We start from the raw sequence: 15970 nt of genomic DNA, 5'->3' as shown, positions 1-15970 counted from the left end.
TTTTTCTTGTTGATGAGGGCAAAACGTTTACAAAAAGTAGAAGAGCTGACCTACGGATCCATTTCAGTTCATGCCTTTGTCCGACTGTATGTCGGGAGCAGCTGATGACACAGTTCTGGGCTTAGCTTTTTCTTTTTAATCATGAAATATGTACTTCCTCTTTACTTCTATGCTAGTTATCTTGATAGACAGACAGACAGACAGAAAATTATATGAGCATGTTTAGCTAGAAGGGTGTTGACAGTCAATAATCCAACCACGAAAGGGCAGTTGACCGTGGAAAAAAGAATGACACGACAAAATTCCTTTGCTTCAAGACAGTTTATTATTTCATTCAGTCAAGAAAGTACTAAAACAAAATAAAAATGTTGATAATGAAACATGACAGTCGACAGTTCATTGCGAGAGACATTTACGAAGAAGCAAGATTCACTCAGCTAGTACAATAACTGAACATGAACCAATCACAATATTTTTGCTTTGGATTCAAACACAAACAATAACGCAAATATGCAAGGAAAGGAAAATCTCAGATCACTGTTCAAAAACATCAAACAACTCCAGAGCCGAAAATGCTGAGACAAACTCTTCCCCGCAACACCTTCCTCAGACGAGAGGGGCGACCACTCTCTCAGCTGAGGTGCGCGTGCATGCATGCCCGCTCTCGCCCCTCTAAGCGGTGATGCAGGGCACGTTCTCCTCGTGGTCACAGGCGTGGATGGCGTAGTTGAAGCGCGTGCCAGCAGGGCAGGTCATCTCATAGGCCCGGCCGTTCAGACACATGACGTACTTGGAGCAGTCAGGGTGGAAGTTGTAGAGGACCTCGGGGTCACACTCCTGTCCTTGCTTCAGGGCCACGGCCTGTGTGGGGGGTGAGAAGAGAGGGGGGTGATAATGATAATGATGATGATGATGATAATGGTGATGATGATAATGAAAATATAGTAATGATAGTAATGATATGGTAATAATGATAATGATAATAATGGTAAAATATTGATAATTTCAATGATGATTATGATGATGATGATGATGCCGATGATGGTGATCATAAATATCAACACTTATAATACTAATAACGGTAATGCTAATAACACACGCATTTACATTTCTATCGGGGTGAAACAGAACATTTATTCAGAAGCGTATTCCTTCTCTCATTTGTTCCTTCATTTTTCCACTCCTCTCCTTTTTTTTCTTCTCTCCGTCATTCTTTCCTTAATTCTTTCCCTCAGTCCTTCCCTCCATCCTTCTCTCTTCCCCCCCCCCCTTCCTGCCTTCCTTCCTTTCATCTTCTCTTTGGTTCCTTTCATCCGTCTTTCATTCCAGCTTTCTTGTTTTCCCTTTCTTCATTCCTTCCTTCTTTCCTTCCTTCCTTCCTTTCCTCATAACTTACTTCATACATTCATTTCTTTCATCCGCATTTTATTTCTTCTTTCCTTACTTTTCTTATTTTATTTCTTCTTTTGGTCATTTTCCTTCCTTCCTCCATTCCTCCCTTCCTTTCTTTCTTTATTCCTTCCTTCCTTCCTTCCTCCCTCACCTGTTGGTCCTGGGCATGCACACAGGTCATCATGGTCTGGTCCCAGCGGGTGTTCTCCTGGCACTCCTGCAGTTTGGCCACCCCGTTGTCGCAGTGGTAGTAGCGGCTGGGGTTGTTGCTGTTGGCGATGAAGGTGGATTTGTCCTCGGGGCATTTGTCTGGTGGGGGGTGGGAGGGAAGGGCAGAAAAGAAGAGAAAAACGCCAGGGTTGAGATTGGAGGATTTTTTTTTTTTTTTTTTAATTTTCATGAATTTCAGTGTGGATTTGGGAGACGTGATGAGAGGTGGGAAGTGAGAATTGTTTGTGTTACCAGCATGTGTGTGCGTGTGTGTGTGTGTGTGTGTGTGTGTGTGTGTGCTTGCGTCCATGTATGGGTGCGTGTATGTGTGTGTACTATTCTGTGTGTGTGTGTGTGTGTGTGTGTGTGTGTGTGTGTGTGTGTTTGTGTGTGTGTGTGTGTGTGCTTGCGTCCATGTATGGATGCGTGTATGTGTGTGTACTATTCTGTGTGTGTGTGTGTGTGTGTGTGTGTGCTTGCGTCCATGTATGGGTGCGTGTATGTGTGTGTACTATTCTGTGTGTGTGTGTGTGTGTGTGTGTGTGTGTGTGTGTGTGTGTGTGTGTATTCTCCCTTCCCCCTCATCCCAGACCCACTCTCCCGTCCAAACTCAAAGGACACCCCCTCCCCCCCCCCTTAACCTCCTCCCCCACCACACACACACACACCTCTCTCTCCTCCTCTCTCGTGTTATGCTGCTGGTCAGGAATCTACTTAGCAGATGTGGTGTAGCGTGCGTGGATTTGTATGAACATGGTGACGCCTTGAGCAAATGAACTGAACTCTCTCTCTCTCTCTCCAAAATCAAACACTATGCCCTCCTCTCTCACACTTCTCCTCCCGTCACACACACACACACACACACACACACACACACACACACACACACACCCCTCCCCTTCCCTCCCCCAAGTGCTGACCTCCACAGGGCTCAGAGTTGCACTTCACAGTCTGGTTCTGGGTGTCCGGCCCCACACAGTAGCTGCCGCCATAAGCGGGGGCGGGGTTATCGCACGTGCGGGAACGCCATTGGTCCTTGGTGCCCTCGCCACAGAGGGCGCTGCACTCATCGTAGTCCTCCCAGGCGGTGAAGGCGCTCCAGCCTCCATCAACTGCCAAGTGTGAGCGTTGTATCGTCATCATCATCATCATCATCATCATCATCGTTGTCATCATTATCACCACCATCATCATCGTCAGTTTTACCATCATCATCAGTTTCATCATCATCATCATCATCATCATCATCAGTGTCATCATCATCATCATCGTTAGTTTCATCATCATCATCATCATCATCGTTAGTTTCATCATCATCATCATCATCGTAACTGGGAGGAGCTATCTGGTCTGCCATCCCTAACATGCTTCCAACAACAGACCTTGATCACAACAGACATTATCGTCATTATAGTCATCTTCGTCGTCAATTTTATCATCGTCGTTGTCGTTATTGTAGCCACCACCATCATCGTTCTTCATTTTCATAATCATGAATGAAAACTTTTCAAGCCACCCGAAGCTGACAGAAGCAAACGTTGAAAGCAGAGCTACCAACTGCAAATTAGCGCCTATGTAGATAACATGCAAGAGTGCTTTGGACAAAACCTTCACCCCATGAATTATTGGTGAGAACAAAAAAAAACTAGTTAAAAGAACTGTCATGAAAGGAGAGACAGACAGAGGCAGAAACAGAACAAAGAGACACAATACAAACAGAGACAGACACAGAACAGAGACAGAAAGATACAGAACAAATGGAGACAGAGATATAGAGGCACAAAACAAACACTGAGACACAGAGACAGACACAGAGCAAACTAACAGAGACAGAGAGACACAGAACAGATTCAATGAGACAGAGAGACACAGAACAGATTCAATGAGACAGAGAGGCACAGAACAGATTCAATGAGACAGAGAGACACAGAACAGATTCAATGAGACAGAGAGACACAGAACAGATTCAATGAGACAGAGAGGCACAGAACAAATACACAGAGAGACAGATAGACACAGAGCAGACACAAACAAATAGACACAGAGACACAGAAACAGACACAGAACAAACAGAGAGACAGAGAGGCACAGAACAAACAGAGAGACAGTGAAACATAGAACAAACAAACAGAGAGACAGAGACAGAGACTGACCAGGGCAGGGGTTGGTGTTGCAGGGCTGCAGTTGGACCTGGCTGTCATCCCCAGAACAATTTCTACCCCCGAACTGGGGCTTGGGGTGGGTGCAGGTCCGCTTGAAGACCAGCTCCTGGGACCCCGTGCCGCAAGTCTTGGTGCACTCCCCCACGCTCTCCACAGCAAAGTTGGACCACCCTCCGTCAACTGGCAACACGGCAAGACACTGGGTGGTACAACTTATACACAGTCATGCATGATACAGAGTAGGAAGCTAGATATCATAGCTCATTCATAGACGTACAGATGGTCCTGTGATTATTAGAGTGGGAAGCTTGTTGATTATCATACCTCATTCACGTACACACCAATATGAAAAATCTTGGGACTTTGTATTGTAGGTATTGAGGTATTCTTGAAAACCGAAAGAAATTTCAGTTACATCTCAAATACAGTGTAACAAGCACAATGAAACCCAAAACATTACTACAAAATTCAGTTTCAATGACAACAGCAACAGGCGCCACTTCTGTCATTACTAAAGGAACATAATTCATTGAATGCTGTGCTGCAAGCAATTTCCCATGCTTCCCCTGACAATTATCAATGTATTCTCAATAAAGAATTGTAGCTACCAATTCTCAAATCTTACCAGCCTCTATCGACTGTAATAGTATGAAGGAATCAACAGAATAATGGATAAAATCACACCACCATCAAGAACACTCACAACTGTAATAGTGACAATACCAATGCTAACGACAACAACAACACCAGTAAGAATAATGACAACACCAACTACGACGACACTACAATAACGTCAGTGACGATGACAGCAAAGACAACAACAACAATAACAACACCAGCAACATCAATGCCACTACCATCACCATTAACAACAACACAACCAAGTCAATATCACCGCCACCAAAAACAACAATACCTACTATCACCAACACCAATACCACCAACAACAGCACATCCAAATCCACCATCACCACCACTACCACCAACAACAACAATGCCAACTGCCACCACCAACACCAGCACTATCAACACCACTACTAACAACAACACCACCATCACCAGCACCAACAGCAGACAAGTCAGCCGACTCACTGGGGCACTCCTGGGTGTTACACGCCTGTTCCTCTTCCTTCTCCGCCTCTCCGATGCACGGCTTGCCTCCGTTGAAAGGAGCAGGGTCAGTGCAGGTGCGCTGGTAGGTCACGGTCTTTTTGCCACCGCCGCAAGGCAAGCTGCACGCGCCCTCGGACTTTACCGTGTACGCGGACCATCCACCGTTCTCTGAGGAGGAACAGAGCGTGAGGGTTGGTTCATTGTGTTATTGGTACTCCGCAAGTTGTTTTTCTTTTTTGTTTGTTTTTGAATGTGTTGGGTGACGTGATAGGTGTATATGTACAGAATGTGTGTGTGTGTGTGTGTGTGTGTGTGTGTGTGTGTGTGTGTGTGTGTGTGTGTGTGTTCATTTGAATTCGCATATAATACATGCATATATTTCAAGAGTAGTAGCAATACATGATCTGGAACTTAAAAACCATCGGACACCTCAAAAAAGCACATGCAAACGAGCTATATCCCCCCAAAAGAAACAACAAAGATCAAACAACACCCCCCTCCCCCCACTCACCCATCCACCCACACACACACACACACACACACGCGCGCGCGCGCACACACACACACACACCCGAAAAAAAGAAAGAGAAAGCAACAACAACAACAAAAAAGTAATAGTAAAAAAATAAATAAATAAAGAATGGAAGATTTTTCTTACCGCAGTATTGGTAGCAATCATATTCCACGTTCCTGTGAAGAAAAGAATTTGTTCTTTTTTATTTCACGAAGTATTCATTCCTTTTCATTTTACGAAGTAATGGAGAGAGAAAATGGCCACGAAACATCCAGTTATAAAACACATCTAAAAAATACATACATATAAAATGCACTGAATATTCGTTTTATTATACATTTGACAGAAATTAAAGACTTTTATTAATATTTTACATCATCAAAACACATGTTGCGAATAATACCAAAACGACACACATAGAAAGACACAGACATGCTGAAACAGAGGATGAAACAGACAGACAGGCACACAGATACAGAGACGGAGACAGACAAGCAGCCATAGAGCAGACACTGAGACAGAGACTCAGACAAACAGACATTGAGGCACAGAGAGAGAGAGAGAGAGAGACATGGACAGACATACAGACAGAAACACAGAAAGACATACATTATAGAGACTGAGACACAGACAGATACACAGATACAAACAAACAAGGTCGCAGACAGAAACAGACAGACGGACAAACCCAGACACAGAGGCCAGGCACAAAGAAGCAGAGACATAATCAGAAAGAAACAGATGCACAAAGACACAACAGACCAAAACATAACCACAGACATAAACAAAGACACAGGCAGAAAGTCACAAATATACAGAGACACAGACGGTCATGCAGACATGCAGACAAACCATCACACAGACAAACAGACGGACACACACACACACACAGCCAGACAGAGGAGTACAGACGTCCGGACTCACCTGTAGTTGGCGCATCGTCCCCAGCCAAAGAGACCACAGCGTGTGTAGTATCTCTCCTTCCGTGTGCACGTTTTGAGACACCTGAGGGGCATTGGTATGACATTCTGTCATGTCTACATCATGTGGTGTTCTGTCATGTCTACATCTTGTGGTGTTCTGTCATGTCTACATCTTGTGGTGTTCTGTCATGTCTACTACATCATGTGGTGTTCTGTCATGTCTACATCATGTGGTGTTCTGTCATGTCTACATCTTGTGGTGTTCTGTCATGTCTACTACATCATGTGGTGTTCTGTCATGTCTACATCACTCGGTATTCTGTCATAATGTCTACATCATATGGTGTCCTGTTATGATGTCTACATCATGTAGTGTTCTGTCATGTCTACATCATGTAGTGTTCTGTCATATCGACATCATGTGGTGTTCTGTCATGTCTACATCACTCGGTGTTCTGTCATAATGTCTACATCATATGGTGTCCTGTTATGATGTCTACATCATGTGGTGTTCTGTCATGTTAACACCATGTAGCATTCTATCATATTAACATCATATTGAATTCTGCCATATCAGCCACATTATAATCATGCTTTATTATGCCATATCAGTCACATGAATATCATGTTATATTCTGTCATACCATTCTCATTAACATCATGTTATATTCTGCCACATAAACATCATGATATGCACTGCAGAAACGACTCACAAATGATCACGATGACTGATTCTAGACACGATCCTCTACTGCTACTCACTGGGAAGCGGAGGCGGCCGCCACGACCCCCAAGAGAAGAACAGCGACAAGCGACTTCATCCTGACAACAAGCCGTCCGCAGAACGTCTCTCACTGATGAACTCTTCTCGTCACTTGACGGCAACAGACCAAAGGCTGACCAAGGTGTGCGATGTGCGAGGTGGAGGTATGGCACAGGTCACAGCGGAGGGAGCTTTTATGTGCCCTGGGGCAGGACACCTGATCCTGGACCCTACCTCCCTGGGGGAGCAGGAGGAGGAGGAGGGTGGTGGGGGATTGGGGCGGGGGCTGTCGGTACCAGGGTGTGTCAGGGATTATGGTGATGAGGTCTTCAAAGCTGAAGGACCTACTTGAGGGGACTGCACGTGCTTCCCCCACCTCCTACCCCCTCCCCGCCAGCACACCGAAAGCGTCAACGTTGTACAACTCCTTACCTCCCTTCCCCCGTCCCTCACTAGTTCCTACCATCCACCTCCCCATTCAACCCCTCTCCCTTCTTTGATCTCCTCTCGCTGATTGGGTTGTGTTGTGTGAGTGGGTCGGGAGTGGGGGTGTGGGTGTGTGTGCGGGGGGGGGGGGGAGAGGACGTGGTAGTGGGGGTCAAGGGAGTTTTGTTTGTTTCGGGAGAAGTGGTGTGTGTGTGTGTGTGTGTGTGTGTGTGTGTGTGTGTGTGTGTGTGTGTCCTTACATGTGTGTGTGTGACTGTTCGTGCATGTGCAATATGCATCCCAGCCAAGCACACACACATATTCATGTATAGGCCTATGTATACATTTTTGTTTAAATCAAAAGATCAACGGAGGGACAGGCACAAATTAATCGGACTTACAAAGAAGCAGAGAACAAAAAAGTGAGAGCGAGAAAGAAAGAAAGAAAGAAAATAAAGATATGAGGAAAAGGTGGGTATTGCTTTTTTTCCCGATTGCATCCTTTATAAAATAACAATAACAAAAAGACCTTCACCACCTCACCCCTCCCGTCTCTAACCTGCCCTTGGCTCATCAGAAAATTGCATTGTCACACAAACTGCCCACGGAAACACAAGGGTTAAAAAGCATGTACACCTTCTCCATAAACGGTCAGCGGGAGAGCTCTGAATTAAAATGCAAAACAAGAGGGGTAGAAAAGAAGGAAAGAAAGAAAGAAAGACAGAAGAAGAAAAAAAGGCAACAAGAGTGGAATGTCCACACATCCAAGAGTTCAAGTGCCGTGTGTGTGTGTGTGTGTGTGTGTGTGTGTGTGTGTGGAGGGAGGACTGGTGTGTGTGTTCGTCACTGTTTGAAGGCGTGGACAGTGCATGTATGTGGAGGGGGGAGAGTAAGGGGGACTGGTGTGTGTTGGGGGTTGGGGGGGGGCAGAGGAGGGAGACGTGTGTGTGTGTGTGTGTGTGTGTGTGTGTGTGTGTGTGTGTGCGTGTGTGTGTGTGTGTGTGTGTGTGTGTGTGTGTGTGTGTGTGTGTGTGGGCTGGCCACAATTTGAAGGCGTGTACAATGCATGTCTGTGTGTATATGTATTTAGAGGGTGTGTGTGTGTGTGTGTGTGTGTGTGTGTGTGTGTGTGTGTGTGTGTGTGTGTGTGTGTGTGTGTGTGTGTGTTGTCTGACAGGTGGTGATCAGCATGCATAGCAACTCGATCAGAGCATTGATCAACACAAAAGGCAGACTGCTTAAAGTTTGTTAGATGTACCCCCCACCCCCACCCGCTCCCCCCCCCTAGCCCTCCCCCCACACACGCACTGATGGGACCTTGACATTTGACCTCTAAATTTACAAAGGATAATGTTGTGACCAAAACAAATCACTGCACCATATTTCATGAAAATTGGATGTAAAGCCCCTGTCATTTTTATGGAATTTTCCAGTATGCCATATTTTGACATTGAACTTTGATCCCTGACCTTGAATTCATGTAAAGATTCAATGTCAGGGATCAAAGTTCACACACATACATACACACATACACACATGTATTGTCCACGCCTTCAAATTTTGGCCAACACACACACACACACACACACACACACACACACACACACACACACACACACACACACACACACACACACACACACACACACACACACACACACACACACACACACACACACACTTTTCATTTTATTCTTACCATGTATGTAACAGATCATGTATGAGTAAGGCTAATTTTATCTCTCAATGGTCTCGTAAGACAAGGAATTTGCACAATGACACCAACTTTTAGGGATGACGTCAGAAGCGAATGACGTCGAATTGTTAAATGATATCATTGTGACATTATTGCCTCCCTGTTTTGCAGTTGTTGATTTTTTTTCTGTAATTTACGAATTATTGAGAATTTTTATTAATGTATTATTGTCCATCGCCAAGAAAAACAGCATTGTGTTCATACAGGAACCACCTGTCTGAGTTAAGGTCTTCCTTTTGTTTTCTTTTGTTGAAGAAACGAAATACAAATTTTGCTCTTGGGAATTATGTCAGCATTCTGCTATGACTGCCTTTTGTTAAGTGTTGAGAAAAGTGCGTTTTTTCATAATTTTCCATCAGTTTTGCAGTTGATTGTCCTTGTTATGAATGCTACAAAAGATCGATAATCTGGGAGCTGCTTGGTGTAATGTTTAAGATATTAACGCTTTTGAACATAAATTGAACAGTTAACCGGGGCAATAGCAATTACGGAGGGCAGGCAATTTTGGTGTGGTTTGCTTTGATTATTATCAAGAGACTTATGAAGATACTTTTGTTCATTTGAAGGAGATGGGTTTTTTTTTTTTCCACTGCCATCTCTGGAGTGTCTGCCCAGAACACGCCTCTTCCCTCAGCAATTAGTTCAGTTGTGGCAGGTCCACTTCCTTTGCGTGAGCTGTGCTTATATATGTGTGCATAAATACATGCACGTATGTGTGTATGTGTGTGTGTGTGTGTGTGTTTAGTTTTTTAGTCACATTTTGGGATTCAGTCTGATATCATCATCTTAGATGAACAGACTATAAATAGATAAACGAACGTCACATTTTGGTGTGTGTGTGTGTGTAACATTGATGTAATGTGTTATGTAAACAAAAGTGTGTTTTTTTAAAGCACCTAGAGTAGATTTCTGGATAGTGTGCTATGTAAGTATCCATTATCATTATCATCATTATGACAAAGAGCACCCAGCATGACTTTCAAGGGGTGGTACAACGGAGCTACCTATATAGGCAAGCTACCCATCAGTCAAATATACTGTGTCTGTCCGAACCGACGGTGATATGCCAAAGCCAGAGACATTCTGAGCAGCATCCTACCGAAAATTTACAGTTTCGTTATATAAAGGTTTTGGGGTTTTTTCTTTTAGTTTCTTGGAATATTAATGGAGATGATATTTTTCGGAAGCATTTGTTTGAAGGCCAAATTTATTCTTTACAGTTCTTGATTTGTTCATGAAAATATAGAAGGGGGTTCAAAAGGAAATCTGTACATAGTTCATGTGTAAATATCATTTTACATCTGGAATTTTTTGTGGCTTTGGGGTTCTTATTATCATTACTATATTTGGGATTTTTATAATCATTACTATATTTGGGATTCTTATAATCATCACTATATTTGGGGGAATAAAAAGAGAAGAAACAAAAAAAAGAGAGTTTGTTTTGTTTTGTTGAAAAGTTAAATTCGTGTCTTGACATCACTGTTGTCAAAATGGAATGCTAAGAGAATACATCACAAGCTCAAATATTTACACATGAGAAATAAATTCCATTACAATGTACAATTATTGTACCAAATGTGATGAAACTGATATATTATTTGCTCATGAATTTGAACTTGCGAAGGTGTCTTGCTAAGTTTAGAATTGGTATGTCCCTTATGAATTATAGTTATTTGCGATACAGACTGCATTTCGATAGATATGATAGCTTTTGCCCTTTCTGATGTGAAACAATTGGAAATTAAGAGCACTTTCTTTTCGTGTGGCACAAATATCAGACTCTGAATGAGGAAAAAACACCAGCTGTGTGTCATAGATATGCGTTATTCTTCGAGTTTTCATTGGTTCTAGCTTGTGAAAAATCAGATATTATTACTAAATGCTCTTTGTTTATGTACAGAGCTCTTAGCCATAGAAGGGGATGGCCAATATTTCCATTAATGCACAATGTCTTTCTTGAAATTATGCACTCCTATTGTTATGGTCCAGGGGCCTCACAATCAAAGATTTTACTCTTACCATCTCTGGGTGTTTTTCTTTCTTTTTTTCTCTTTTTTTCTTTGTGTGTGTGTGTGTGTGTGTGTGTGTGTGTGTGTGTGTGTGTGTGTGCGTTTTGTTGTTGTTGTTGTTGTTGTTGTTGTGTGTGTGTGTGTGTGTGTGTGTGTGTGTGTGTGTGTGTGCGTTTTGTTGTTGTTATTCAGAAGTGAAGAAGTGTAAACTATGTTTATTCTATTGAATGATTTAATGGTTTGGGTTCTTGGAGGTGATCTGTGGGGATAGAAGCTGTGATTCAAATTACAGTCCATGCTGTATTGTACGCACAAGGCTCTCAAGGCAGCGGCTCTTTTTTTCCATTTTTAATCAGATTATGCATGCGTGTGAATGACTGGTGCGAAAGCGCTTTGATTTGTCTCTGCACAAGATTCAGCACTATATAAATACCATTATATTCATTATTATTAGATTTGATGTCGCATGTATGTCCGATCAATCCTCCAGCTTTGACAGCTTGAAACAGAAACTTACACGGGCGAGGATACAAAAAAACAAGAGGAAAAAATTAGGAACCCACTTGTGAGAGGAGAATTTGTGTACTTCGACTCGTAGAGTCTTCAAAGCAGCTGAAGACAGCAGCAGTCACAAGTGCTGTTTTCTGGCTGTTGAATAAAATTCACTTGTCTTGAGAACAGTTCACTGCTGGTTGGAAAAGGTGGATGGATGAAGAAAGTGAGAGAGAATCTCGACAGTAAGAGGAAAGGGGGGGGGAGGAAAAAGAGGGGGGGACGGGGGGGGGGGGGGGGGGGAAGGGGGAAATGGGCAGGGTGGGGACGAGGGAAACTGTGATTTGGTTTAGTCCTTGATGTTGAGGCCATAATTATTGTGCTGTAGTACCGAGATGGTGGATAATCTGTTTCTCCATGTTCTTTCTCTTTACATGAGCGAGGGTGAAAATTTGAAATATGAAGTTAGCGAAGGCATGTGTGTGTGTGTGTGTGTGTGTGTGTGTGTGTGTGTGTGTGTGTGTGTGTGTGTGTGCACAGACGATACAATGATAAAAAAAAATAATCATGGTGAATTTCCAATGACACCACGAGCGTTTTAGTATTAAATAAAGAACTTGCTTTTTCTGTTATGCGTTCTCTCCCTTCATCATTGTATTACCTACCTTTCCATAATTTGTGTGTTTCTTTGTTGGTGGTGGTGGTGGTGGTGGTGGTGGTGACTGTAATAGTGGTGTTGATGTATTGATTTTTTTTTTTTTTTTTTTTTTGCTTTGTTTTTACGTGCTTTTCTTTCTATCTATACTCGATAACTAGTTGTTTCTATTGTGCTGTGTTTGTTAGTGCCTTTCGTTAGTGGTCTGTCGACAACTAGCTGGTAGTTGTTGGCTATGTATGCCTGTTCATATATGTATTGTGTACAATGTGCATTCATAGTTGTATTTGGGTTGTCTGTACCATGTATGTGTTTAGTTGTTTGGGGATTCAGGTACATCACCACCTGTGTCCGGTGTTCTGTTCCCTTTGCTTTTCCAGAAGGTGGAAATCACAGAGGTGGTTTGTTGTGCTTGTTTTATGCGGGGGGGGGGGGGGGGGGGGTGAAGGGTTTTTTCAGGGTTTGGGGGGGGGGGGTTTAGGGGAGAGTGGTTGAGGTGTGAAAGGCCAGGTAAAATCAACAAAAATTACAGAAAAAAAATGACCCGACCATGTTTGTTTTTCTTACTTTTTTTTTGTTCAAGAATTAATGTATGGAGTCATTCCAGTTCATGCCTTTGTCCAGCTGTCCTCCAACGGAGGAAGGTGGCAGAATGGTTAAGACGCTCAGCTGCCAATACAGAGAGTCCGTGAGGGTGTGGGTTCGAATCCCGCTCTCGCCCTTTCTCCCAAGTTTGACTGGAAAATCAAACTGAGCGTCTAGTCTTTCGGATGAGACGATAAACCGAGGTCCCGTGTGCAGCACGCACTTGGCGCACTGAAAAAGAACCCATGGCAACGAGAGTGTTGTCCTCTGGCGAAATTACGTAAAATGAAATCCCCTTTCATAGGTACACAAATATGTAAGCATGCACTCAAGGCCTGACTAAGCGCGTTGGGTTATGCTGCTGGTCAGGCATCTGCTCAACAGATGTGGTGTAGCGTGTATGGATTTGTCCGAACGCAGTGACGCCTCCTTGAGAAAGTGAAACTGAAACTGAAACCAGCTGTCTGTCGGGAGTAGCTGATGTCACAGCTTTGGGCTCAGGTTTTATATCAAGAAATGTGTGCTTCATCTTGACTTCTGTGCTAACCATCTTGATAGACAAACAGACAGATAGACAGACAGACAGAAAATGGTAGGGGCATGTTCAGCTAGAAGGATGAGGACAGGCAATCATCCAATTACGAACGTGCAGTTGAAAAGACGAAGCATTGGATTCGTTACGCTTTGAAACAGAAGGGGGGGAGAAAAAGAATGACACGAGAAAATTCGTTTGCTTCAAAACAGTTTATTATTTCCTTCAGTCAAGAAAGTACTACAAAAGTAGAAGAGAAAAAAGAAGAAAATTTTCATTATAAAACATGACAGTTCACTGTAAAAGACATTCAATGAAGCAAGTACAATAACTTAAAATGAACCAATCACAAAATCACTGCTTTTGGTACAAACACGAACAGAAAGGCATATATACATGGAAAGTCGCAGGTCACCAAGAAAAAAAAAATCAAACACCTCCAGAACGGACAATGCTGAGACGATGTTGAGACAAACTCTTCCCAACAATTCCTTCCTCACGAGCTGAAGACGAGAGGGGTGACCACTCTCTCAGCAGAGGTGCACACGTACAACCTCTCGCCCCTCTAAGCGGTGATGCAGGGCACGTTCTCCTCGTGATCACAGGCGTGGATGGCGTAGTTGAAGCGCGTGCCAGCAGGGCAGGTCATCTCATAGGCCCGGCCGTTCAGACACATGACGTACTTGGAGCAGTCAGGGTGGAAGTTGTAGAGGACCTCAGGGTCACACTCCTGTCCTTGCTTCAGGGCCACGGCCTGTTTGGGGGGTGAGAAGAGTGGGGGGGATGATAATGATAACGATGATGATGATGATGTTAGGACTAATGATACTAATAACGGTAACGATAATGACACATACATCTACATTAATGTCAGGGATGAGACATAAAAGGTGTAGGGGGGTAAGGGGGTGAAACAAAATATTTATTTGTGAAGCTTATTCCTTCTTTCATTTCTTCCTTCCTTTTTTACAATCCTCATTTTTATCTTCTCTCCATCATTCTTTCCCTACTTCTCTTCTTTCCTTCTTTTTCTTTCCTTCCTTCCTTCCTTCCTCCCTCACCTGTTGGTCCTGGGCATGCACACAGGTCATCATGGTCTGGTCCCAGCGGGTGTTCTCCTGGCACTCCTGCAGTTTGGCCACCCCGTTGTCGCAGTGGTAGTAGCGGCTGGGGTTGTTGCTGTTGGCGATGAAGGTGGATTTGTCCTCGGGGCATTTGTCTGGTGGGGGTGTGGGGGAGAGCAGAAAAGATTTTTTTTAAATTAAAAAAACAAAAAACAAAAAAAAAACGTCAGGGTTGAGATTTGAGGATTTTATTTTTTAATTTTATTTTCTTTTAGTGTGGTTTTGGGAAAGGTGTTGAAAGGCGGGGAGTGAGGGCTTTTTATGTTACTTGCATGTGTGTGTGTCTGTGTGTGTGTGTGCGTGTGTTTCTGTGTGTGCGTGCGTGTATGTCAGGGGGGTGCATGTATGTGTGTGTACTAGTTTGTGTGTGTGTGGGGGGGTGGGGGGTGGGGGGTGAGTGTGTATGTGGGGAGGGGGGAGAGGGGTGTGTGCTCGCGCACATGTTTGTGTAGTCCTTGCATATATGTGTGTGTTCAGATGTATGAGAGTGCGTATATAACCTTTTGTTTCTCTCCAAACTCAAACACCAACCCCTTTCTCTCTCATACTTCTTCACACACACACACACACACACACACACACACACACACACACACCCCCCTCCCCTTCCCCTCCCCCAAGTGCTGACCTCCACAGGGCTCAGAGTTGCACTTCACAGTCTGGTTCTGGGTGTCCGGCCCCACACAGTAGCTGCCGCCATAAGCGGGGGCGGGGTTATCGCACGTGCGGGAATGCCATTGGTCCTTGGTGCCCTCGCCACAGAGGGCGCTGCACTCATCGTAATCCTCCCAGGCAGTGAAGTTGCTCCAGCCTCCATCAACTGCCAAGTGTGGACGTTGTATCGTCACCATTTTTATCGTCAGTTTTATCATCATCACCATTATCAACATCGTCGTCGAAATCGCCGTCTTCTGTGTCGTCAGATTGTCAGATTTATCATTATCAGCAGCATTGGAACAGTAGCAGCAGCATTGTAACAGGACATAGCTATATGATGTCATTCCTAGACAGCAACAGGTCTAACAACAGCGTAATTGTCATCATCGTTGTCAGTTTAATCACCATCATCATTATCACCATCATCATCCTGACCACAACACCACTATCATCATCATCATCATTGTAACAGGGCAGAGCTATCTGATCTGCCATCCCTAGAACAGCAACAGGCCTTGTCAGAACATTATTGCCATCATTGTCATCTTCATCGTCAGCTTTATCATCATCGTCGCCGTTATTGTAGTCGCCGTCCTCCTCCTCATCATTGTCGTCATTTACAGACAGAGAGTTATAAACAGAACAAAGATACAC

At 43.8% G+C, this 15970-nt stretch overlaps 2 protein-coding genes across 2 annotated transcripts in view; both read right to left on the bottom strand.

The window, feature by feature from the left end:
• Positions 1 to 672: 672 nt before the first annotated feature.
• On the bottom strand, positions 673 to 7135 carry LOC143275810 (thrombospondin-2-like). Its single transcript, XM_076580088.1, has 8 exons — positions 7077 to 7135; positions 6316 to 6396; positions 5536 to 5567; positions 4857 to 5045; positions 3756 to 3944; positions 2523 to 2714; positions 1544 to 1701; positions 673 to 861 (listed from the first exon to the last, which is right to left on the bottom strand). Exons 1-8 carry the CDS (start codon positions 7133 to 7135, stop codon positions 673 to 675), a joined length of 1089 nt encoding a protein of 362 aa, XP_076436203.1.
• Positions 7136 to 14100: 6965 nt separating this feature from the next.
• Positions 14101 to 15970, bottom strand: part of LOC143275805 (hemicentin-1-like) — a 6767-nt gene continuing 4897 nt past the window's right edge. The window contains exons 6-8 of the mRNA XM_076580082.1: positions 15288 to 15479; positions 14597 to 14754; positions 14101 to 14289 (exon numbers count right to left, since the gene is read on the bottom strand). Of these exons, the coding sequence (XP_076436197.1) occupies positions 14101 to 14289; positions 14597 to 14754; positions 15288 to 15479 (539 nt within the window). The remainder of the gene's footprint in view (positions 14290 to 14596; positions 14755 to 15287; positions 15480 to 15970) is intronic.

This window comes from Babylonia areolata, chromosome 31 (assembly GCF_041734735.1).
Source record: "Babylonia areolata isolate BAREFJ2019XMU chromosome 31, ASM4173473v1, whole genome shotgun sequence".
Taxonomy (NCBI): domain Eukaryota; kingdom Metazoa; phylum Mollusca; class Gastropoda; order Neogastropoda; family Buccinidae; genus Babylonia; species Babylonia areolata.
Note: the sequence above shows the minus strand (reverse complement) of the source record. Positions and strands in the feature narration are given on the sequence as shown.

Coding starts and splice junctions, on each gene's coding strand:
- LOC143275810 (XM_076580088.1), bottom strand. CDS start 7,135: ATGAAGTCGCTTGTCGCTGTTCTTCTCTTGGGGGTCGTGGCGGCCGCC. Junction 5,568..6,315: donor GGACGATGCGCCAACTACAG/GTGAGTCCGGAC, acceptor TTTTCTTCACAG/GAACGTGGAATATGATTGCT. Junction 862..1,543: donor TGCATGCCCAGGACCAACAG/GTGAGGGAGGAA, acceptor CCCCCCACACAG/GCCGTGGCCCTGAAGCAAGG.